This window comes from Salmo salar, chromosome 15, assembly GCF_965601325.2.
Source record: "Salmo salar chromosome 15, fSalSal1, whole genome shotgun sequence".
Lineage (NCBI taxonomy): Eukaryota > Metazoa > Chordata > Actinopteri > Salmoniformes > Salmonidae > Salmo > Salmo salar.
The window spans coordinates 96,814,909-96,839,573 of NC_138305.1; the positions used below are offsets into that span (position 1 = coordinate 96,814,909).

General features: G+C 42.4%; 1 protein-coding gene across 3 annotated transcripts in view; it reads left to right on the forward strand.

Annotated features, from left to right (window-relative positions):
- The first annotated feature begins 504 nt into the window (after positions 1-504).
- LOC106572606 (junctophilin-2-like) overlaps positions 505-24,665 on the forward strand; it is a 30,932-nt gene continuing 6,771 nt past the window's right edge. For 2 of the 3 annotated variants that reach the window (XM_014146938.3, XM_014146937.3), the window contains exons 1-3: positions 505-1,460; positions 4,023-4,857; positions 23,721-23,839. In XM_014146938.3, coding sequence (XP_014002413.1) covers positions 1,082-1,460; positions 4,023-4,857; positions 23,721-23,839 — 1,333 coding nt within the window. In that variant the 5' untranslated portion in view covers positions 505-1,081. Of the gene's footprint in view, positions 1,461-4,022; positions 4,858-5,112; positions 18,235-23,720; positions 23,840-24,665 lie in introns of those variants that run through there. The other variant, XM_082962187.1, reaches the window with a different exon arrangement.

Here is a 24,665-nt window from a genome sequence, read left to right on the forward strand (position 1 = left end):
TCAAGTGCATAATGAACGAAGGGGTGTGCAGAATATGAAACGTTTCAATAGAAATTCGGCCACTGTAATGGCAGAAATTCAAGTTTTAAGATGCGTCAAATGAATAAGCAATAAGAGTGTGGTTGCAGCTAAGTTTTAGTACTATTTGGTTGATTATTTATAGCATACTTATTTCCCATCCAAGTCGTTGTCTATTAGTCCCAGTAAAGGGAATACTTACTGTATTTTAGCAGTGCTACTATTTAGTAAGTACTAAGCTATTACGCCATCTTTTAAATATTTTGCCATTTTACTTTCACCATATGTTGTTGGTGGTGCACAATTGGTTGACGCGTTAAATAGAAGATTGGGGCCTATTTTAAATGCACTAGATTAGAGTATGTGACTGTAGATGGACCATATGCACGCCAAACCCCGAAGTGGCAAGTGATCTGGCATCACTCCTTGCAGCAGCGTAAGGATTGGGTTGTATTTTTGGAACAGTGTGTGTGGATCTGGTCGCCTTGTTAGGTCTGCTAAAACATTTCCAGTAGCACCAACTGTTTGGTGATAGCAACGCCAGTGAGGGGAGGCAGGGAAAGGGGCTTTTCTATGGCCACCTTGGAAAGCCATGCAAGTTCCCTGGCTCAACCAGAAAAAGAAGACATCCAAAAACAATTCAACTAAATAATCGCATATTAGTTTTACCTCTGGGGGGAAAAACAACCGTAACAAATCTTACTCAGTCAGCACAGCGCCTTTATGAAGTTCATGACTCTGAAATCGGACAGCGATCAACAGAAGAAAAGTACTGAAATAATCAAAGGGAATAAGAGATAATTAAGTAGACTAAAATGCGCGCTTGAAACAAATTGATTTGAAGTGTCTATAGAGTGCAAGGCTACATGGAAAATACCCCAAAATATTCAAGAACAATACTAAGCACAGTGCCAAGGATCTCTTAAATCGTTTTTGATGACAGGTGAAGGCGGACCCATTCTGACAGAAGATATTTTATCTTGACCAAGATTTTAAAAAGTCATTGATTTGACTCCGCCTTTAAAACTACATTTTTTTTGTCTGCAGTCACAGAAGGGAAGGTATGAGTGGAGGTCGTTTTGAATTTGATGATGGTGGAGCTTATTGTGGTGGTTGGGAAGGTGGCAAAGCCCATGGGCATGGGATCTGCACCGGACCAAAAGGACAGGGCGAGTTCTCCGGCTCCTGGAATTACGGGTTTGAGGTGGTTGGAGTCTACACCTGGCCAAGCGGAAACGCATATGAAGGCTTCTGGTCGCAAGGGAAGCGCCATGGTCTAGGAGTTGAGACTAAAGGACATTGGGTTTACAAGGGAGAATGGACTCATGGCTTCAAGGGGAGATATGGCTTGAGGCTGAGTGTTGGTAGTGGGGCAAAGTATGAAGGAACGTGGAATAACGGATTGCAAGATGGATATGGCACAGAGACCTATGCTGATGGTGGTATGTTTTTTATTCCTTTATTTATATGTTGTCCTGAATCTGGTTGAGTACTTCCTAGACACAACATGGGAATGTTGCATTTGTAATATGTAATAACTGTGTAATAACAATAGCACATCTATTAGCCTCATTGACATCTGTCATACCTGACATTTAACATTTGAAGAAGGTAAAGTGTAGAGGTAGTTAATTAAATAGGACAGGTATGCAATTTTGGTTTATGCTGATATATCCAGGTGCAGCTGAGAATATAATAGCAAGTTGTGAGTGATTTTCAACAAAGCACAGTGGGCTATACACTACAGTACAATACTAATGTTCCATTTGGGTGTTTTATGAGAGAATGAGTGACTCAAGCTTGCAGCAGTGAACCAAGGAGAGGAACCCAAGTGTTGCTGCAGATGGTCCATTGGGATCTTGCCCATTCCTAAGGACCTCTTGCCAAACGATAGTGGCAGTGGATGGCACATTAGCAGTGTGTATCCATACAAAAGTGTGTGCTATGTTGTGGGATGTTAAGCTATGTTTTTATGTGGAAGTTATTGTTTCAATTGCTGTCACACGAACGAACACGCGCGCAAACACACACACAAGAAGTCATGGGCCTACAGTAAAAGTTCTGATCTAGAATCAGGTCCCCCACTGTCCATGTAATTGTATTCATTATGAGCTAAAAGGAAAAACTGCACTCCTACTCTGAGACATTTTATGGGCCCCAAAGAACCGGTGAGAGTAAATGAAAGGAACAGGAGGAGAAACACTGATTGCTCTACTGTTGAATGAACTAATAGCCAGAGGAGTTGGCAAACACACATACAGTAGAGATCTAGGACCAAGCTATATTGTCCTCATACTGGCACTACACTTGAACCTGCTGAGAGATCACACCAATGATATCGGTGGCAGTGCTGTCTGTTTAAAGCCCCTGGTGCCCTCAGTAGCTGACTCATCAGTTTTGGGCCCTTTTGATTGGTTGATTGGGAGGTTCTGACACCATGTGTCAGGAAGTAATAATAGCCCAGCAGACGGCCCAGCTATAGCTACAGCCAATGGCATCCAGACACGTCTGATTTTGCATGAGAGACCCATGATTAGTTTGAGTCACATTAATAACTTTAGTTGAATTACAGACTTTCAAACTACCCTGAACAAAAATATAAACGCAACATGCAAGAATTTCAAAGATTTTACTGTGATACAGTTCATATAAGGAAATCAGTCAATTGAAATAAATTCATTAGGCCCTAATCTATGGATTTATTGGTCACAGATATCTTTAAAAAAAGGTACGTGTGTGGATCAGAAAACCAGTCAGTATCTGATGTGACCACCTCATGCAGCGCAACACATCTCCTTCGCATAGAGTTGATCAGTCTGTTGATTGTGACCTGTGGAATGTTGTCCCACTCCTCTTCAACGGCTGTGCGAAGTTACTGGATATTGGCGGGAACTGGAACAGGATGTCGTACATGTTGATCCAGAGCATCCCAAACATGCTCAATGTGTGACATTTCTGGTGAGTATGCAGGCCATGGAAGAACTGGGACATTTTCAGCTTCCAGGAATTGTGTACAGATCCTTGTGACATGGGGCCATGCATTATCACGATAAAACATGAGGTGATGGCGGCGGATGAATGGCACGACAATGGGCCTCAGAATCTTGTCACGGTATCTCTGTGCATTTAAATTGCTATAGATAAAATGCAGTTGTGGTCGTTGTCTGTAGCATATGCCTGCCCATACTATAACCCCACCGCTACCATGGGGCAGTCTGTTCACAACATTGACATCAGCAAGCCGCTCGCCCACACAACGCCATACACGTGGTCTGTGGTTGTGAGGCCACTTGGACGTACTGCCAAATTCTCTAAAACAATGTTGGAGGCGGCTTATGGTAGAAATTAACATTAAATTATTTGGCAACAGCTCTGGTGGGCATTCCTGCAGTCAGCATGCAAATTGCATGCTCCCTCAAAACTTGAGACATCTGTGGCATTGTGTTGTGTGACAAAACTGCACATTTTAGAGTGTGCTTTTATGGTCCCCAGCACAAGGTGCACCTGTGTAATGATCATGCTGTTTAATCAGCTTCTTGATATGCCACATCTGTCAGGTGGGTGAATTATCTTGGCAAAAGAGAAATGCTCACTAACAGGGATGTAAACAAATGCGTGCACAAAATTTGAAGAAAAAAAAAGTGTGTGCATATGGAACATTTCTGGGATATTTTATTTCAGCTCATGAAACACTTTACATGTTGTGTTTATATTTTAGTTCAGTGTATGATACCTACTGTATCAAACCGTATAGGCTGACTATGCCAATGTACTTCACAGTGCAGGAATAAGTTCTGGTTACTTTATTTTACTTTCAAAACAAAACCACTCATCTTGTCTCACTGTTGAAGTGCTTGCAATTATATAAGGGTGATCATTTGGTGTGAGTTAAACAGCTAGCCCAAACATTTTCAATCAAATCAGAGGCCGGCAAAGCTTAATTTTATATTGGCTATTTCTCCAGATGTTAACATATCTATCAATTCCCTCTCTTGTCTTTCCAGGCACATTTCAGGGCCAATTTACTGGCGGCATGCGACACGGGTACGGAGTACGTCAGAGCGTGCCTTACGGTATGGCGGCGGTGGTTCGCTCCCCTCTCCGCACTTCCCTCACGTCCCTCCGCAGTGAGCAAAGTAATGGCACCCTGCTTCAGCAGGACGTCCCCGTCATCATTGCCACCAACGCCGCCGGCCAGGAGGCCCGAGTCACCACACCCACCCAGCTGGGACCCTCCCGGGGTGGCTTCGCCCTCACGCTCCAGGTGGATCCAGACGCCGTCAAGCCCAAGAAGAAGGGCCTGTTCCGAAGGGGGTCTCTGCTGGGGAAGCTGAAGAAGTCTGACTCCCGCACTTCCTTATCCAGCGTGAGGAGCAAGCTAAGCTTCCTGGGAGCGAGGAGCGAGTCAGCGTTGAGTTCAGCAGCCAGCGATGTGGCCAGCGATGCCAACTCCACCATCAGTCTGGGAGATGAGAGCCTAGCCGGGGCAGAGGATTTCCCCCCTGTGGAGGCCGACATCGATGCAACCACCACAGAGGTTTATATGGGGGAGTGGAAGAACGACAAGCGTTCAGGCTATGGAATAAGCGAACGTTCCAGTGGGCTAAAGTATGAAGGCGAATGGCTGGACAACCAGCGACACGGCTACGGATGCACCACCTTTGCGGAAGGAGGGAAGGAGGAAGGAAAGTATATGAACAACATGCTGGTGAAGGCCATGAAGAAGAGGGTTATCCAACTGAAGGGCACCAAGATCAGGCAGAAAGTGGAGCGCAGTGTGGAGGGAGCTCAGCGGGCGGCGGCCATCGCCAAACAGAAAGCAGAGATCGCTGCCTCCAGGTATGGAAAAGACCATACATATTCATTACTGGGATAGACTAGGTGATCATGATCAGACACATTTTCAGTAACACTTCAGCAGCACCAAAATAACAATCACACTTATTCAACCCATTGTATTATAAATATTTATTGTCTATGTATAATCACTTCTTACCTTCTTCATTTTTTTTTTTTTTTTTAATCCTTCAAGTACACCACATTTCTTCTCTCTAACAACTCACCCTATGCCTCTCCTCCCACTATTCCTTTTAGCAATTCACCAAGAAATGCACCCACAAGAGCAAGGCTCTGCTTCAATGTCAACGTTCAATGTTTTAGACACTGATGCCTACCTCGGCATAGCGATACATGGACAGGAGGGCTGCTGTATGGCACTGAATGGTAAAAATAGGTTGGTGATGGCAAATAAAGATGCCATTGAGTTAGATCAGATTCAGCAGTTGCAGGTGTTGCTCCTGTGATTTCTCTGGCTGTGGTCACAATAGGAGCCATAGAAGACAGAGAGAAAAAAGTGACTTATTCTGTGTGGAGTCATTATATACAGCTTGTAACAGACTGAAGAGAAAAGGACAATGTCTGTGTGCCACCCTGTCTCATCTAGTCTTATTTGAAATTCTTCTGCAACTATTTTTCCTGCTTCTCTTGTGTGCTATACAGAGGGAAACCGTTGTAGTAGAAGGCTGTTCCTTGACAAATTGGCACCACTGTTCGTTGACAGCACAGTGCCTCAAACCATGAAGGCCATTCTCTTCCTGCAGTGTACGGGGCAAAATTAGCCATGTCACACAGAAATCAATGTCAAGTTTGACAGCGGAAGCAATGCCATGGTTTCAGTTTATTGTGCAGTTCCCTTGGCAAGGTAAGGGGGATGTCAGGGAACCAAACATACTTTTTAGAGAAAGGCCCATGTCACCATTACACCAAAGTCTGATTGATTACGTGACATCCCTCTTACCTCTGTCGTTTGTGTGTGACGTTAGGCATTGTGGCAGGAAATCAATAATTTTCTATTGTAAAATGGACAATAAAAGGATCTATTATTTTCTGTTCTATTGCCTTCCACTGTGAGCCACCAATACTTGGCTGTAAGGGACCAGATCTGCAGTGCACTTCAATTTATATTGATACAGTACACTTTTGAGAGAGGGTGTTGGTTGAGGCTCCCCTCTTTGCTTAAACTGATAGGGAAGGAAATCTCTGAGGCATCTCTTTACAATTAAGTTTTGATATCAGAATATGATTTTGTTCTTTGTTTACTGTAGGCCGGCTAGACCTAATTTGTCCATACATGCTTAGGCTACCGACACAGAGAAACCCAGTCGCTGACTTTCAAGATTACAGAGGTTTCTTTCGTGCCTCACCATAGAAGGCAGCAGCTTTTAGATCTACTGTAAGCCACAGCAGCACCTGAAATAAGCCCTGTGTTTACAACAGTAGGTTTACATCCCAAATGTCACCCTATTGCCTTTATAGTGCACTACTTTTCACCAGGGCCCATAGGGCTCTGGTCAAAATTAGTGCACTACATCGGGAATAGGTTGCCATTTGAGACACATACTCAGGCTGATGAACTGCAGATCCTGTGCTGACTCCTAGACAGATGGAAATCTAAATATTTTACCACAGAGACAAGCAGTATTACAAGAATTATGGGCCAAACGTGTTTTGTATTGTTTTAAGACTCAGCTACATCATCTTCTAGACAGGCCTAGTCCCGAAGACTCCATGAATAGACATCTGAAACAACCAGAAGCCTTTTGAGGACTTACTGTGGAAACCGACACTTAGTGGATTAAGGACACCACAGTGGTTATAACCTGTCTGGTCTCTTGACTTTTTCCTCAACGGATGAGGTCAAGTCTGATTGTCCCATACATCCAGCTCATTTTAGTGGTACGCGGAATCTCCAACAGCCAGTAATGCAATAGTGATGCAAAATATTATTTTTCTACTTAATCATATTGCCACTCTGGAAACAGTCATGAGAAGATTGTCACTTGTATTCTAGAAATAGAATCGGGAAGTGATTGAATCACCCGTATATCCAGAGGAGTTTTCCATTGAAGCCTTCTGCTCTGTTGTTGTGGGGTGGAGGACAGGGCAGGGCAGCTAGCCAGGATGGTATCCTTTTGCATGACGTGAACCATGTCCCTGACAGCAGAGCAGCAGTGCTCCCTGTCCACTGCACAGGCAATAGCCAAGGTGCCAGGGCCAAACAACCAGCAGCCATTGTGATTAAGTCAGGGGTTTATAAATACAACCTGTTTATTCAGCCTGGTCTCATAGTATAGACGTATCATAGTAAATGTACATCCGGGACAGTCAAATTACTAAGATATGTTACGTTTGGTATGCTTACATAAGACAGCAGTTTACTTAAGGCAAAACTGAGTGTGGTTGGTCGGGGTGGATGGGTGGGCGTATAATGCGAACGGCTAGCAACCCTAAGGTTGCGTGTTCGAATCTCGTCACAGACAGCTTTTGTATTTTAGCTAATTCGCAACTTTTGAACTACTTACTACTTCTTAGCTACTTTACAACTACTTAGCATGTTAGCTAACTCTAATCCTAACCTTAACCCTTTTAGCTAACCCTTCCCCTAACCCTAACCTTAACCCTTTAACCTAACTTCTAACATTAATGTAAATTAACCCTAACCTTAACCCTAAGCCCTAGCCTAGCTAATGTTAGCCAGCAAGCTAATGTTAGCATTAGCCACCTAGCTAACGTTAGTCACAACAAATTGGAATTCGTAACATATCATACGTTTTGCAAATCTGTAAGAAATTGTGAGTTTGCAAATTCTTAACATATTGTACGAATTGCAATTCGTAACATATTGTACAAATTGCAATTTCAGAACATATCATACAAAATGGATGATTGACATTCACAAATTAATACGTACCATACGAAATGTAACATATCATACTAAATGGAGTGTCTGGGATTTACGTACAGATTTATAAGAAATGCTCTGAGACGTGGTTGGTTTATTGAGACACTCAGCCACCCGCAGGTTAGGTTAGTTAATGCTCCCCCTCTGCCCCATGCCTCCCTGCCCTGACTTTCAGTTAATATTTTGAGTTGTCCCTGGTATTTACATTTACATTTACATTTAAGTCATTTAGCAGACGCTCTTATCCAGAGCGACTTACAAATTGGTGCATTCACCTTATAATATCCAGTGGAACAACCACTTTACAATAGTGCATCTAAATCTTTTAAGGGGGGGGTTAGAAGGATTACTTTATCCTATCCCAGGTATTCCTTGAAGAGGTGGGGTTTCAGGTGTCTCCGGAAGGTGGTGATTGACTCCGCTGTCCTGGCGTCGTGAGGGAGCTTGTTCCACCATTGGGGTGCCAGAGCAGCGAACAGTTTTGACTGGGCTGAGCGGGAACTGTGCTTCCTCAGAGGTAGGGAGGCGAGCAGGCCAGAGGTGGATGAACGGAGTGCCCTTGTTTGGGTGTAGGGCCTGATCAGAGCCTGAACGTACGGAGGTGCCGTTCCCCTCACAGCTCCGTAGGCAAGCACCATGGTCTTGTAGCGGATGCGAGCTTCGACTGGAAGCCAGTGGAGAGAGCGGAGGAGCGGGGTGGCGTGAGAGAACTTGGGAAGGTTGAACACCAGACGGGCTGCGGCGTTCTGGATGAGTTGTAGGGGTTTAATGGCACAGGCAGGGAGCCCAGCCAACAGCGAGTTGCAATAATCCAGACGGGAGATGACAAGTGCCTGGATTAGGACCTGCGCCGCTTCCTGTGTGAGGCAGGGTCGTACTCTGCGAATGTTGTAGAGCATGAACCTACAGGATCGGGTCACCGCCTTGATGTTGGTGGAGAACGACAGGGTGTTGTCCAGGGTCACGCCAAGGCTCTTAGCACTCTGGGAGGAGGACACAAGGGAGTTGTCAACCGTGATGGCGAGATCATGGAACGGGCAGTCCTTCCCCGGGAGGAAGAGCAGCTCCGTCTTGCCGAGGTTCAGCTTGAGGTGGTGATCCGTCATCCACACTGATATGTCTGCCAGACATGCAGAGATGCGATTCGCCACCTGGTTGTCAGAAGGGGGAAAGGAGAAGATTAATTGTGTGTCATCTGCATAGCAATGATATGAGAGACCATGTGAGGATATGACAGAGCCAAGTGACTTGGTGTATAGCGAGAATAGGAGTGGGCCAAGAACAGAGCCCTGGGGGACACCAGTGGTGAGAGCACGTGGTGCGGAGACAGATTCTCGCCACGCCACCTGGTAGGAGCGACCTGTCAGGTAGGACGCAATCCAAGCGTGGGCGGCGCCGGAGATGCCCAGCTCGGAGAGGGTGGAGAGGAGGATCTGATGGTTCACGGTATCAAAGGCAGCAGATAGGTCTAGAAGGATGAGAGCAGAGGAGAGAGAGTTAGCTTTAGCAGTGCGGAGAGCCTCCGTGACACAGAGAAGAGCAGTCTCAGTTGAATGCCCAGTCTTGAAACCTGACTTTTTGTCAGTATTGTGTGTGTGCACGTGTATGTGTCTGATGTGGGCTGAGTCTCTTCAGAGTATCTGAAGGTAGAAGAGGCCACGGCTGTCTGGGACTGTCTGGGTGTAAATGACACACACAGAGAGAGAGGCCTAGTGTCAGTACTCAGTACAAACTGGAGCCCTGACTGGCTGGCTAAATAAGGGCATGCACACACTGTTGCTATATCACAATCACAAGGGAATGCAGGCTACAGCTGATTGCTGTTGCTCTCCTGTCTTCCTTCATCTTTCCTGCCCAGTCACAGTCAGCCACGGCCAAAGGATGTTTTCTCTGCTAGATAGTCTACGCTCTGTCTGACATGGTAGACTAGTAACGTCACATCATAGTTTACTGTAGAAGTAGTACTGCTGTAAGACAGCTCATCAATGAATTAAACAACCAAGTCTTGCTTACTTGAATGACTACAGACTTGCTTCTTATGACCTAAAAAGGTACTATGTTTGTGGTGTTATTATCCTCAACTAAACCTGAAGACAACTTTGTGGTCTGTTGGAACAGTTTGCTAACCAGTCCCCATGCAGTGACAAGGCTCTCAAATAGGTTTTAGAACTTACTGACTGGTATCTAGCAGACAAGAAACCAGACCAGGGTTTAAATAGTATTTGAAATAATTTCAAGTACTGTAGCTGGGCTTAAATGAGCTTGCCTGACGCAATACAAACCTCACCTATCTGACATTGCTGGCAGGCTAAAGCAATAAATAAATGTTTTTGAATCAAATCAAATGTATTTATATAGCCCTTCGTACATCAGCTGATATCTCAAAGTGCTGTACAGAAACCCAGCCTAAAACCCCAAACAGCAAGCAATGCATGTGAAAGAAGCACGGTGGCTAGGAAAAACTCCCTAGGAAAAACTCCCTAGAAAGGCCAAAACCCTAGGAAGAAACCTAGAGAGGAACCAGGCTATGAGGGGTGGCCAGTCCTCTTCTGGCTGTGCCGGGTGGATATTATAACAGAACATGGTCAAGATGTTCTGTTTTCAAATAGTGTTTAAACCCAGGTCTGCAAGCAACACATCATGGACACCACAGCAGTTAGTAGCCTGGTGGACAGGCAACACATCATGGATACTAGGGCAGTCAGTAGCCTAGCAACACATCATGGATACTAGGGCAGTCAGTAGCCTAGCAACACATCATGGATACTAGGACAGTCAGTAGCCTAGCAACACATCATGGATTCTAGAGCAGTCAGTAGCTTAGTGGACAGGCAACACATCATGGATTCTAGAGCAGTCAGTAGCTTAGTGGACAGGCAACACATCATGGATACTAGAGCAGTCAGTAGCCTAGCAACACATCATGGATTCTAGAGCAGTCAGTAGCTTAGTGGACAGGCAACACATCATGGATACTAGGACAGTCAGTAGCCTAGCAACACATCATGGATAATAGGACAGTCAGTAGCCTAGCAACACATCATGGATTCTAGAGCTGTCAGTAGCTTAGTGGACAGGCGACACATCATGGATACTAGGACAGTCAGTAGCCTAGCAACACATCATGGATTCTAGAGCAGTCAGTAGCTTAGTGGACAGGCAACACATCATGAATACTAGATCAGTCAGTAGCCTAGCAACACATCATGGATACTAGAGCAGTCAGTAGCTTAGTGGACAGGCAACACATCATGGATTCTAGAGCAGTCAGTAGCCTAGCAACACATCATGGATACTAGGACAGTCAGTAGCCTAGCAACACATCATGGATACTAGGACAGTCAGTAGCCTAGCAACACATCATGGATACTAGGGCAGTCAGTAGCCTAGCAACACATCATGGATACTAGGGCAGTCAGTAGCCTAGCAACACATCATGGATACTAGGGCAGTCAGTAGCCTAGCAACACATCATGGATACTAGGGCAGTCAGTAGCCTAGCAACACATCATGGATTCTAGAGCAGTCAGTAGCTTAGTGGACAGGCAACACATCATGGATACTAGGGCAGTCAGTAGCCTAGCAACACATCATGGATACTAGGGCAGTCAGTAGCCTAGCAACACATCATGGATTCTAGAGCAGTCAGTAGCTTAGTGGACAGGCAACACATCATGGATTCTAGAGCAGTCAGTAGCCTAGCAACACATCATGGATACTAGGACAGTCAGTAGCCTAGCAACACATCATGGATACTAGGACAGTCAGTAGCCTAGCAACACATCATGGATACTAGGGCAGTCAGTAGCCTAGCAACACATCATGGATACTAGGGCAGTCAGTAGCCTAGCAACACATCATGGATACTAGGGCAGTCAGTAGCCTAGCAACACATCATGGATACTAGGGCAGTCAGTAGCCTAGCAACACATCATGGATTCTAGAGCAGTCAGTAGCTTAGTGGACAGGCAACACATCATGGATACTAGGGCAGTCAGTAGCCTAGCAACACATCATGGATACTAGGGCAGTCAGTAGCCTAGCAACACATCATGGATTCTAGAGCAGTCAGTAGCTTAGTGGACAGGCAACACATCATGGATACTAGGGCAGTCAGTAGCCTAGCAACACCTCATGGATACTAGAGCAGTAGAGGTAAGAGTTTGGCATGTACATTCCCACTGGGCAAAAACCTGTTGAATCAACATTGTTTCTATGTCATTTAATCCAAATGATTCAGCATGATGATATTGAATCAAGTGGGAAACTGATTGTTTTTGTAAAAAATCATCAACGTAAGGGCATTTCGTATTTTTCTCACTTTTAAACTTAATCTAATGACATGGTGACATTTAATGTTGATTTCACGTTAAATTCAAGTTAGTTGACAAATCAACCAAATGTAAATCAAAACTAGAAAATGAAATGACGCTTGTGCCCAGTGGGTTTTGCCTCAATGCAGCCAATCATATGATTAGTAAATATGAGTGTTTGGGATAACACTGTCTATTCTAACCGTTGTACTGTATGTACACTTCCTCAATACCCATTTAGAGTACATTGAATGTCTATCGTCAGAATTAATGTGATGCTGAAAACTGTAAAGTAATGAGACAAACTTTTACCTGACTACATTGTCAGCAGTTTTCATGTTTACATTGTTTCAAATCAGAAGAGGTAATGAAAGTCTAATGTTGGTGTCCTTTCACCCAGAACAACAAACAGATACTGTATTGCTTGACTGCTCAGTCAAGTAGCACATCCATACTGCTAGTAGTACTATAAAACCCTCCCACAGGCATAAGTTCAGGACCCCACTCATCTGCAGAGCTCCAGTGACAGGCACAATGACAGAGTATTTCCTGTGACTGTCGTGTGAAGTCTGAGCTGTAGCATGACGAAACGCAGACTGACCTAAATGTAATGTCCAGTTATAGTCATGGCTAATGAAGGCTTTTTAAGGAAAATTACATTATCTATTATTTTTCAAATGAATGGTAATGTTTAAAAATATATACTGAACGCAACATGTAAAGTGTCGGTCCCTTGTTTCATGAGCTGAAATAAAAGATACCAGACATTATCCATACGCACAAAAACATATTTCTCTCAAATGTTGTGCACAAAATTGTTTACATCCCTGTTAGTGATCTCCTTTCCCAAAATAGTCCATCCACCTGACAGGTGTGGCATACCAAGAAGCTGATTAAACAGTATGATCATTACACAGGCACACCTTTTGCTGGGGGAAATTAAAGGCCACTCTAAAATGTGCAGTTTTGCCACAGATGTCACAGATGTATCACAATGCCACATATGTATCAAGTTTTGAGGGAGTGTGCAATTGGCATGCTGACTGCAGGAATGTCCAACAGAGCTTTTGCCAGGGAATTGAATGTTCATTTCTCTACCATAAGCAGCCTCCAACGTCGTTTCAGAGTATTTGGCAGTACATCCCAACAGGCCTCACAACCGCAGACCACGCCAGCCCAGGACCTCCACAACTGGCTTCTTCACCTGCAGGATTGTCTAAGGATGGGGGGGGATTGGTGCTGAGGAATATTTCTGTCTATGACAAGTTTGTGACGACCGACTGAGTGTCTTGTATTCACTGGCTTCTTGCCCTCAGAATAGTGCATAGGTATTTAGGTTGCAGCTTCACATAGACTTTGTTCTAAAAACATTTTGAAGTGAACCAATGAGTAGAGGACCACTATGTGTGGTAAAACTTCCTTGGTTCAGGAGCACTGAGCACTGATGATTCTGTCGCCTGGGCCCAGATCTGTTTGTACTGTCTTGCCAACTCCTATGGTTATTACCGAACCATAGGAGTTGGCTAAATAGCACAAACAGATCTGGAACAAGGCTACCATCAGTAGTTCAGAAGCAATATACTAGCATTGGTGGCCCTCTCCTCGTCGGTTCACTTCACACAAACAGATCTGGGATCAGGGCCTACACTGATGGTTTACTTTACAAGCAATCTAAGAGGACTGTGAGGAGTACTGCAGGTAGTCAAGAAGCTCCATCTGTCATGACACTCCTCCCACGGAAAGGCACAGCACTGCCTGGCAACCCAACAGAACGGCCATTTTAGGAACCTCTAAACACTACACACCAGATCATGTTTGTTATGTACTCCTTGAAGGAGCCCGTCGTATCTGTCAACTGTTTACATGTTAGGTATATACTGTATGTTCATTGAAGTCCCACTACACTCACTATACTGTTATAACACTATACTGTTATAACTGCCGTTCTAGTATAGAAGAATTGAATTTGTTTAAGTATTCATTTTGAGTTTTAGTGTTCAAGAGTTTGTTTTATATTAAGATACGTCATATCCTAGTTCGTAAACTTGTAAACGGCAGATGGGCTTGTCAGCTGTTCAATCGAACAGACTGTCTGCCTCTCTGTTTGCCATTTTATCAAGACCTCAGCGTGTCTGAGACTAGTGTATAAGAAACAGTGAAGAAGCCCTTAAAAGAGGGATTGTTGACTTAAGAGCAGACAGTTGTTGATCTACTGTACTATATAAAGACAGGGATTCTCAGCCTCCTCAGCCTAATCTGTTGGGGAAGTGCTTCCCACATAATTAGGAATTAGAATACTAGAATTTTTGGACCATTCTGGAACTTTGAGGGTTTATGACATAGTCCCTCTAGTAATTTAATAGGATCTCTCAACCTGGTCTCATAGACTAAATGTAACATAGTAAAGTCAATCCAGGACACTCAAATTTGTATGTTGTGTTTGGTATGGTTAAGGGTGGTTGGTCGGCGTGGATGGGTGAGGGTATAGCGCAAATGTCTAGCAACCCAAAGGTTGCGTGTTCGAATCTCATCACAGACAACTTTAGCATTTTAGCAACTTTGCAACTACTTACTACTTTTTAGCTACTTTGAAACTACTTACTACTTTTTAGCTACTTTGCAACTACTTACCATGTTAGCTAACCCTTCCCCTTTAACCTAACCTTAATATTAACTGTAACCTTCACTGTAACTTTAACCCCTAACCCTAACTCCTAGCCTTGCTAATGTTAGCCACCTAGCTAACGTACGCCATCTAGCCACCTAAGCTAACATCAGCCACAAGAAATTGGAATTCGTAAAATATCATATGTTTTGCAAATTCGTAACATATTGTACTAATTGCAATTTGTAACATATAGTATCATACAAATTGTAATTTTTATTAAACATTTCATATGAAATGGATGATGGACAGCCACAAATTAATACATACCAAATGAAAAGTGAAATATCAGACTAATTGTAGTGTCCTGGATTTACATTTACTATGTTACATCTATCCCTGAGTCCAGGTTGGATCTATATGGTGCTGCCTACCCCTCAAAGTCTTCAAGTGGATGGATCTATTTAAAGTCCCAGTGTAACGTTACAGTATGTCAAGTATTCACGGAGTCATCACAATCAGTAAGACTCAGCCCCAGCCTGGGCCTGGGGTAGATATCAGTAGCATTGAATCCCGAACACACTCACTCCTTCACTAGGGTTTATAATAACATACTCACACCTTCACGGGGGGTTTATAATAACATACTCACTCCTTCACGAGGGGTTTATAATAACATACTCACTTCTTCACTAGGGTTTATAATAACACACTCACTCCTTCACGAGGGGTTTATAATAACATACTCACTCCTTCACGAGGGGTTTATAATAACATACTCACTCCTTCACGAGGGGTTTATAATAACATACTCACTCCTTCACTAGGGGTTTATAATAACATACTCACACCTTCACGGGGGGTTTATAATAACATACTCACTCCTTCACTAGGGTTTATAATAACACACTCACTCCTTCACGAGGGGTTTATAATAACATACTCACTCCTTCACGAGGGGTTTATAATAACATACTCACCTCCTTCACAAGGGGTTTATAATAACATACTCACTCCTTCACAAGGGGTTTATAATAACATACTCACTCCTTCACTAGGGGTTTATAATAACATACTCACCTCCTTCACAAGGGGTTTATAATAACATACTCACTCCTTCACTAGGGTTTATAATAACACACTCACTCCTTCACGAGGGGTTTATAATAACATACTCACTCCTTCACGAGGGGTTTATAATAACATACTCACCTCCTTCACGAGGGTTTATAATAACATACTCACTCCTTCACTAGGGGTTTATAATAACATACTCACTCCTTCACTAGGGGTTTATAATAACATACTCACTCCTTCACGAGGGGTTTATAATAACACACTCACTCCTTCACTAGGGTTTATAATAACATACTCACCTCCTTCACAAGGGGTTTATAATAACATACTCACTCCTTCACTAGGGTTTATAATAACATACTCACCTCCTTCACAAGGGGTTTATAATAACATACTCCTTCACGAGGGGTTTATAATAACATACTCAATCCTTCACTAGGGGTTTATAATAACATACTCACTCCTTCACTAGGGTTTATAATAACATACTCACCTCCTTCACAAGGGGTTTATAATAACATACTCCTTCACGAGGGGTTTATAATAACATACTCACTCCTTCACGAGGGGTTTATAATAACATACTCACTCCTTCACGAGGGGTTTATAATAACATACTCACTCCTTCACTAGGGGTTTATAATAACATACTCACTCCTTCACTAGGGGTTTATAATAACATACTCACACCTTCACGGGGGGTTTATAATAACATACTCACTCCTTCACGAGGGGTTTATAGTAACATACTCACTCCTTCACTAGGGGTTTATAATAACATACTCACTCCTTCACGAGGGGTTTATAATAACATACTCACTCCTTCACGAGGGGTTTATAATAACATACTCACTCCTTCACGAGGGGTTTATAATAACATACTCACTCCTTCACTGTGGTTTATAATAACATACTCACTCCTTCACGAGGGGTTTATAATAACATACTCACTCCTTCACTAGGGGTTTATAATAACATACTCACTCCTTCACGAGGGGTTTATAATAACATACTCACTCCTTCACTATGGTTTATAATAACATACTCACTCCTTCTGTCACGTCCTGGCCAGTATAAGGTTAATTGGTATTGTAGTTTGGTCAGGACGTGGCAGAGGGTATTTGTTTTATGTGGTTCGGGGTGGTGTTTTGGAAAATAGGGTGTTTGATTTAGTATTTCCGGGTTTTTGGTTTATGGTCTGTGTTTATGTATTTCTATGTGTTATCTAGTTAGTTGTATGTCTATGTTTGGTTAATTGGGGTGGACTTCCAATTGAAGGCAGCTGTGTGGTGTTGCCTTTGATTGGAAGTCCTATATTAGTTGGGTGTGTTTGTTTGTCTAATTGTGGGAGATTGTCTTTGGATTGCTGTGTTGCCTTCAAGGCTGTCATTTTGTCGTTCATCGTTTTGTTTATTTTTTGTATACGTGTTTGTTTGGTTTTTCCTTCTTTTCCGTTAAATAAAGAAGATGAGTATACACATACCTGCTGCGTTTTGGTCCGCCATTTCTAACGACGATCGTGACACCTTCGCTAGGGGTTTATAATAACATACTCACTCCTTCACGAGGGGTTTATAATAACATACTCACTCCTTCACGAGGGGTTTATAATAACATACTCACTCCTTCACTATGGTTTATAATAACATACTCACTCCTTCACGAGGGTTTATAATAACATACTCACTCCTTCACTAGGGGTTTATAATAACATACTCACTCCTTCACGAGGGTTTATAATAACATACTCACTCCTTCACTAGGGGTTTATAATAACATACTCACTCCTTCACGAGGGGTTTATAATAACATACTCACTCCTTCACGAGGGTTTATAATAACATACTCACTCCTTCACTAGGGGTTTATAATAACATACTCACTCCTTCACGAGGGGTTTATAATAACATACTCACTCCTTCACGAGGGGTTTATAATAACATACTCACTCCTTCACTAGGGGTTTATAATAACATACTCACTCCTTCACGAGGGGTTTATAATAACATACTCACTCCTTCACTATGGTTTATAATAACATACTCACTCCTTCTGTCACGTCCTGGCCAGTATAAGGTTAATTGGTATTGTAGTTTGGTCAGGACGTGGCAGAGGGTATTTGTTTTATGTGGTTCGGGGTGGTGTTTTGGAAAATAGGGTGTTTGATTTAGTATTTCCGGGTTTTTGGTTTATGGTCTGTGTTTATGTATTTCTATGTGTTATCTAGTTAGTTGTATGTCTATGTTTGGTTAATTGGGGTGGACTTCCAATTGAAGGCAGCTGTGTGGTGTTGCCTTTGATTGGAAGTCCTATATTAGTTGGGTGTGTTTGTTTGTCTAATTGTGGGAGATTGTCTTTGGATTGCTGTGTTGCCTTCAAGGCTGTCATTTTGTCGTTCATCGTTTTGTTTATTTTTTGTATACGTGTTTGTTTGGTTTTTCCTTCTTTTCCGTTAAATAAAGAAGATGAGTATACACATACCTGCTGCGTTTTGGTCCGCCATTTCTAACGACGATCGTGACACCTTCGCTAGGGGTTTATAATAACATACTCACTCCTTCACGAGGGGTTTATAATAACATACTCACTCCTTCACGAGGGGTTTATAATAACATACTCACTCCTTCACTATGGTTTATAATAACATACTCACTCCTTCACGAGGGGTTTATAATAACATACTCACTCCTTCAGTATGGTTTATAATAACATACTCACTCCTTCACGAGGGGTTTATAATAACATACTCACTCCTTCACGCTTCATGAGGGGTTTATAATAACATACTCACTCCTTCACTAGGGGTTTATAATAACATACTCACTCTTTCACGAGGGGTTTATAATAACATACTCACTCCTTCACTAGGGGTTTATAATAACATACTCACTCCTTCACTAGGGGTTTATAATAACATACTCACTCCTTCACGAGGGGTTTATAATAACATACTCACTCCTTCACTAGGGGTTTATAGTAACATACTCACTCCTTCACTAGGGTTTATAATAACATACTCACTCCTTCACTAGGGTTTATAATAACATACTCACTCCTTCACTAGGGGTTTATAATAACATACTCACTCCTTCACTAGGGTTTATAATAACATACTCACTCCTTCACGAGGCGTTTATAATAACATACTCGCCTCCTTCACTAGGGGTTTATAATAACATACTCACTCCTTCACTAGGGGTTTATAATAACATACTCACTCCTTCACTAGGGCTTATAATAACATACTCACTCCTTCACGAGGGTTTTATAATAACATACTCACTCCTTCACGAGGGGTTTATAATAACATACTCACTCCTTCACGAGGGGTTTATAATAACATACTCACTCCTTCATGAGGGGTTTATAATAACATACTCACTCCTTCACGAGGGGTTTATAATAACATACTCACTCCTTCACTAGGGGTTTATAATAACATACTCACTCCTTCACTAGGGGTTTATAATTACATACTCACACCTTCACAAGGGGTTTATAATAACATACTCACTCCTTCACGAGGGGTTTATAATAACATACTCACTCCTTCACGAGGGGTTTATAATAACATACTCACTCCTTCACGAGGGGTTTATAATAACATACTCACTCCTTCACGAGGGGTTTATAATAACATACTCACCTCCTTCACGAGGGGTTTATAATAACATACTCACTCCTTCACGAGGGGTTTATAATAACATACTCACTCCTTCACGAGGGGTTTATAATAACATACTCACTCCTTCATGAGGGGTTTATAATAACATACTCACTCCTTCACGAGGGGTTTATAATAACATACTCACCTCCTTCACAAGGGGTTTATAATAACATACTCCTTCACGAGGGGTTTATAATAACATACTCAATCCTTCACTAGGGGTTTATAATAACATACTCACTCCTTCACGAGGGTTTATAATAACATACTCACCTCCTTCACAAGGGGTTTATAATAACATACTCCTTCACGAGGGGTTTATAATAACATACTCACTCCTTCACGAGGGGTTTATAATAACATACTCACTCCTTCATGAGGGGTTTATAATAACATACTCACTCCTTCACGAGGGGTTTATAATAACATACTCACTCCTTCACTAGGGGTTTATAATAACATACTCACTCCTTCACTAGGGTTTTATAATAACATACTCACTCCTTCACGAGGGGTTTATAATAACATACTCACTCCTTCACGAGGGTTTTATAATAACATACTCACTCCTTCACGAGGGGTTTATAATAACATACTCACTCCTTCACGAGGGGTTTATAATAACATACTCACTCCTTCATGAGGGGTTTATAATAACATACTCACTCCTTCACGAGGGGTTTATAATAACATACTCACTCCTTCACTAGGGGTTTATAATAACATACTCACTCCTTCACTAGGGGTTTATAATTACATACTCACACCTTCACAAGGGGTTTATAATAACATACTCACTCCTTCACGAGGGGTTTATAATAACATACTCACTCCTTCACGAGGGGTTTATAATAACATACTCACTCCTTCACGAGGGGTTTATAATAACCCTGTGAGGTAACCAGAGAAAAATAGAAGAGAAAGTGTTGGGCAGGAGGAGTCTCTGTAGATTATGTTTAAATACAGTATACATCTTGAAGTGCTGTCAAGGTCCAACATTTGATATACATTTATTTAATGCAATATTACGTAGCCATTATGCCACACAGACACATTGTGCAGACATGATATTCTGTATATGCATTTTATTTATTTTTAAAGTAGTACACAGGAAATAGGTCAACTTTTTTAATGGAGTACCAGCAGACTGGGAATGTTAATTTATTGCATTTGCCTCTTATACATTGTTCTAATTAAGAAATAACTTAATAAATTCACATGATAAACTAATACATCTGTGATTATAACATACAGGATAACAGGGCCCCTGCAAACCCCCTGGCAGTATCTCGTTGTCTGGGTCGAGGTGTTAAAGAGTAATTTATTTCTGTTCCAGTTCTCCAACGGCAGAATAGGACACCCTCTCCAGCTAATACTAATAATAAACCATGCAACCAACTCAACTCCACACAACAGCCCTATAAAATATGTTTTTAAAGATGAAATATTGTAAACAATAATCTCTGTAGTATTTTGGTCCATCTGAGTCTGGTTTTGGATTGTTACAGTAACGTTGGTTCTTACAGCACAACCCCTGAGTTTTTGGTTCGTATCAGTATTCATCTCTTTGACTAAAGGGCTAGCTGGCTATAAGGCATGGGAACCGACTCTTAAGTGTTAGGGATGTTCTCTTTGCTTTTTATAGTCCAGCCAAAGTATCTTTCCAAATAAATAGGAGGGGAATGAGGTCCATGGGGTGCTTGGGTTTGCAATGGCAACAGCGATCACCTAAAACCTAGTGAAAGGGTAGCAGAATATCCCAATCATTTTCACAGACAATTGTCACGATCAATGATCAGAATCTGATTAACAATATTTCAGCTTTTAGGTCAGATCTGTTTATTTGAACATTTGAATATTTGATCACAATGATGTAAGTAACTACAGATTTAGCCATTGTGAAGTTTAACAGACAGGGTTCACTGAAGATGCACTGTTGTGGTCCTTTGCTCCGCTAGGAGCTATAACCTCTTGAGACCCAGCAATACATTTTTGTCCTGTCTAGGGGACATTCGTTTTTGGTCCGTAACTCTAAAGCCACACATGCCACTGTGTACCTTTTTAGAGGACATTCTGGGCTTTTCAATGATATTTCATGTGTGGGGGTGTCACCGTGTGTAATTACCAATTTTGTGAGTGAAATTGTTTCTAATGGGTAAATATCTCAGGAATAGTTTGAGTTTTCAGAGTAGTGTAATAATTTTTTCACATTAAATAAGAGCTTAATAAAAGCTTGTTAATACATGTCCTCTGTAGTGGAAATCAGGATGCTCTAACTATGTTTTATACCCACTGTCCCCATTTACTGTAATACTAAATGTTTCATAATTACCAATCAACTGAGTCCTAATGGCCAATACAGTGCACATACAATAAAAAGTAAATACAAATATTTGTTCAATGTATTTTTCTTTGTAACATGTTTTTTTTCACCCCAAACATTTATGTGATGTAAAAAAAAAAGTATATATACAGTGCATTCGGAAAGTATTCAGACCCCACATTTTGTTACGTTACAGCCTTATTCTAAAATGGATTTAAAAAAAAATCTCATCAATCTACACACAATACCCCAGAATTACAAAGAAAAAAATGTTTTTTAGAAATTGTGCAAATGTATTACAAATAAAAAATGGATATATCACATTTACAGAAGTATTCAGAACCTTAACTCAGTACTATCTTGAAGTACCTTTGGCAGTGATTACATGCTTGGGTTTTCTTGGCTATGACGCTACAAGCTTGGCACACCTGTATTTGGGGGAATTTCTCCCATTCTTCATTGCAGATCCTCTCAAGCTCTGTCAGGTTGGATGGGGAGCATCGCTGCACAGCTATTTTCAGGTCTTTCCAGAGATATTGATTGGGTTCAAGTCTGGGCTCTGGCTGGGCCAGTCAAGGACATTCAGAGACACTCCTGCATTGTCTTGGCTGTGTGCTTAGGGTCGTTGTCCTGTTGGAAGTTTAACCTTCGCCCCAGTCTGAGGTCCTGAGCGCTCTGGAGCAGGTTTTCATCAAGGATCTCTCTGTACTTTGCTCCATTCATCTTTGCCTCGATCCTAACTAGTCTCCCAATCTCTGCTGCTGAAAAACATCCCCACAGCATGATGCTGCCACCACCATGCTTCACTGTAGGGATGGTGCCAGGTTTCCTCCACACGTGACGCTTGGCATTCAGTCCAAAGAGTTCAATCTTGGTTTCATCAGACCAGAGAATCTTGTTTCTCATGGTCTAAGAGTGCTTTAGGTACCTTTTGGCAAACTCCAAGCTGAGGACTGGCTTCCATAAAGGCCTGATTGGTGGAGTGCTGCAGAGATGGGTGTCCTTCTGGAAGGTTCTCCCATCTCCACAGAGGAACTCTGGAGCTCTGTCAGAGTGACCATTGGGTTCATGGTCACCTCCCTGACCAAGGCCCTTCTCCCCCGATTGTGTAGTTTGGCCGGGCGGCCAGCTTTAGGAAGAGTCTTGGTGGTTCCAAACTTCTTCCATTTAAGAATGATGGAGGCCACTTTGTTCTTGGGGACCTTCAATGCTGCAGAAATGTTTTGGTACCCTTCCCCAGATCTGTGACTTGACACAATCCTGTCTCGGAACTCTACGGACAATTCCTTCATTGGTTTTTGCTTTGACATGCACTGTCAACTGTGGGATCTTATATTGACAGGTGTGTGCCTTTCCAAATCATGTCCAAGCATTTGAATTTACAACAGGTGGACTCCAATCAAGTTGTAGAAACATCTTAAGGATGACCAGTGGAAACAGGATACACCTGAGCTCAATTTCGAGTCTCATAGCAAAGGGTCTGAATACTTATGTAAATAAGGTATTTCTGTTTGTTTTTTGTAATACATTTGCAAAAATGTATGGGATATTGTATTGGGGCTCCCGGGTGGCGCAGCGGTCTAAGGCATTGCATCTCACTACAGACACCCTGGTTCGAATCCAGGCTGTATCACAACCGGCAATGATTGGGAGTCCCATAGGGTGGCGCACAATTGGCCCAGCGTCATCCGGGTTTGGCTGGCGTAGGCCATCATTGTAAATACTAATTTGTTCTTAACTGACTTGCCTAGTTAAATAAAAAAATAGTGTGTAGTTTGATGAGGGAAAACATTTATTTAATCAATTTTAGAATAAGTCTGTAGTGTAACAAAATGTGGAAAAAGTCAAGGGGTCTGAATACTTTCTGAATGCACTGTATATAATATATCAGGAGGATAAGGAATAAGTCAAGTAAGTCATTGTTAGCTTGGGTTTGTGGATATTGAGTAAATTAGGCTTTGTTTGTTTCCCTGCAGGACGACCCATGCTAAGGCCAAGTCAGATGCTGCCGATCAGGCTTCCCAGGCCTCCAACCAGGAGTCCAGCGTCGCCAGGGTGGTGGCCAGGGAACTGTCCCCTTCCTTCTATCAGCCAGGTATGTGAAGTGGACTTCTCAACTGTATGATCCAGGAGATACAGTAGCAAGAACCTGTATATCCAGGCTTTCTCACATAGCTTCCAATAGCCAAGTGCTGTACAAGCCTTGGAAGAACAGTAATGCAATACTTTCAAGAACAGTATTGAAAAGTGAATTGAACGATATTACAAGATTTTAAAAGCGAAGTAAAGTCCTGTTCATGGTATCTAGCACCTTGCTGTACAGACCGATAGAAAGATCTGTCTTGCTGCTGTTGCTGTTCTTTGCTTGGCTGAGGTAGGCTCTCCGCAAGGGTAGTCACCTTTGAAGGTCTAAAAAAAGAAGCGTCTTACTTGGGCAGAGGGATCATATCAGTTTCCAGACAGGTCTGTCAGTGGCCCAGGGCCACACAGTGTGCCCATGCATTTCTTTCCCCTCTCAGTCACTCACTACCTACCCAGGACACCGTGGAGTGCTTAGCAGATCTAAAAGGACACTGATAACAAGTTGTCACTGACTGTTGAGTGCCTGCCTGAAATGTCTGTGTCTTATGGTACAAATGGGCATACCCCACTGTGAATTCCACCATCAACTATCCCTCACACAAAGCTGACAGGGAGAAACAGTGCTAGAGGATATAATATTTCCCAGATTCTACCTGCAAGAATTTTCCTGGATCTTCTTGAATGAAAAATTGGGAGCTAAACAACACTATGTGATCGATCTTTTCTCACTCCATCTGTTAGTCTTTTTGTCTGGGTCCGTGTTTGCTTGCCTGCACTTTAGGTCAGATAGTAAGTGGTTACATCAGAGCCTGTAAATAGAAGGCTCTGACAAGTCAGTA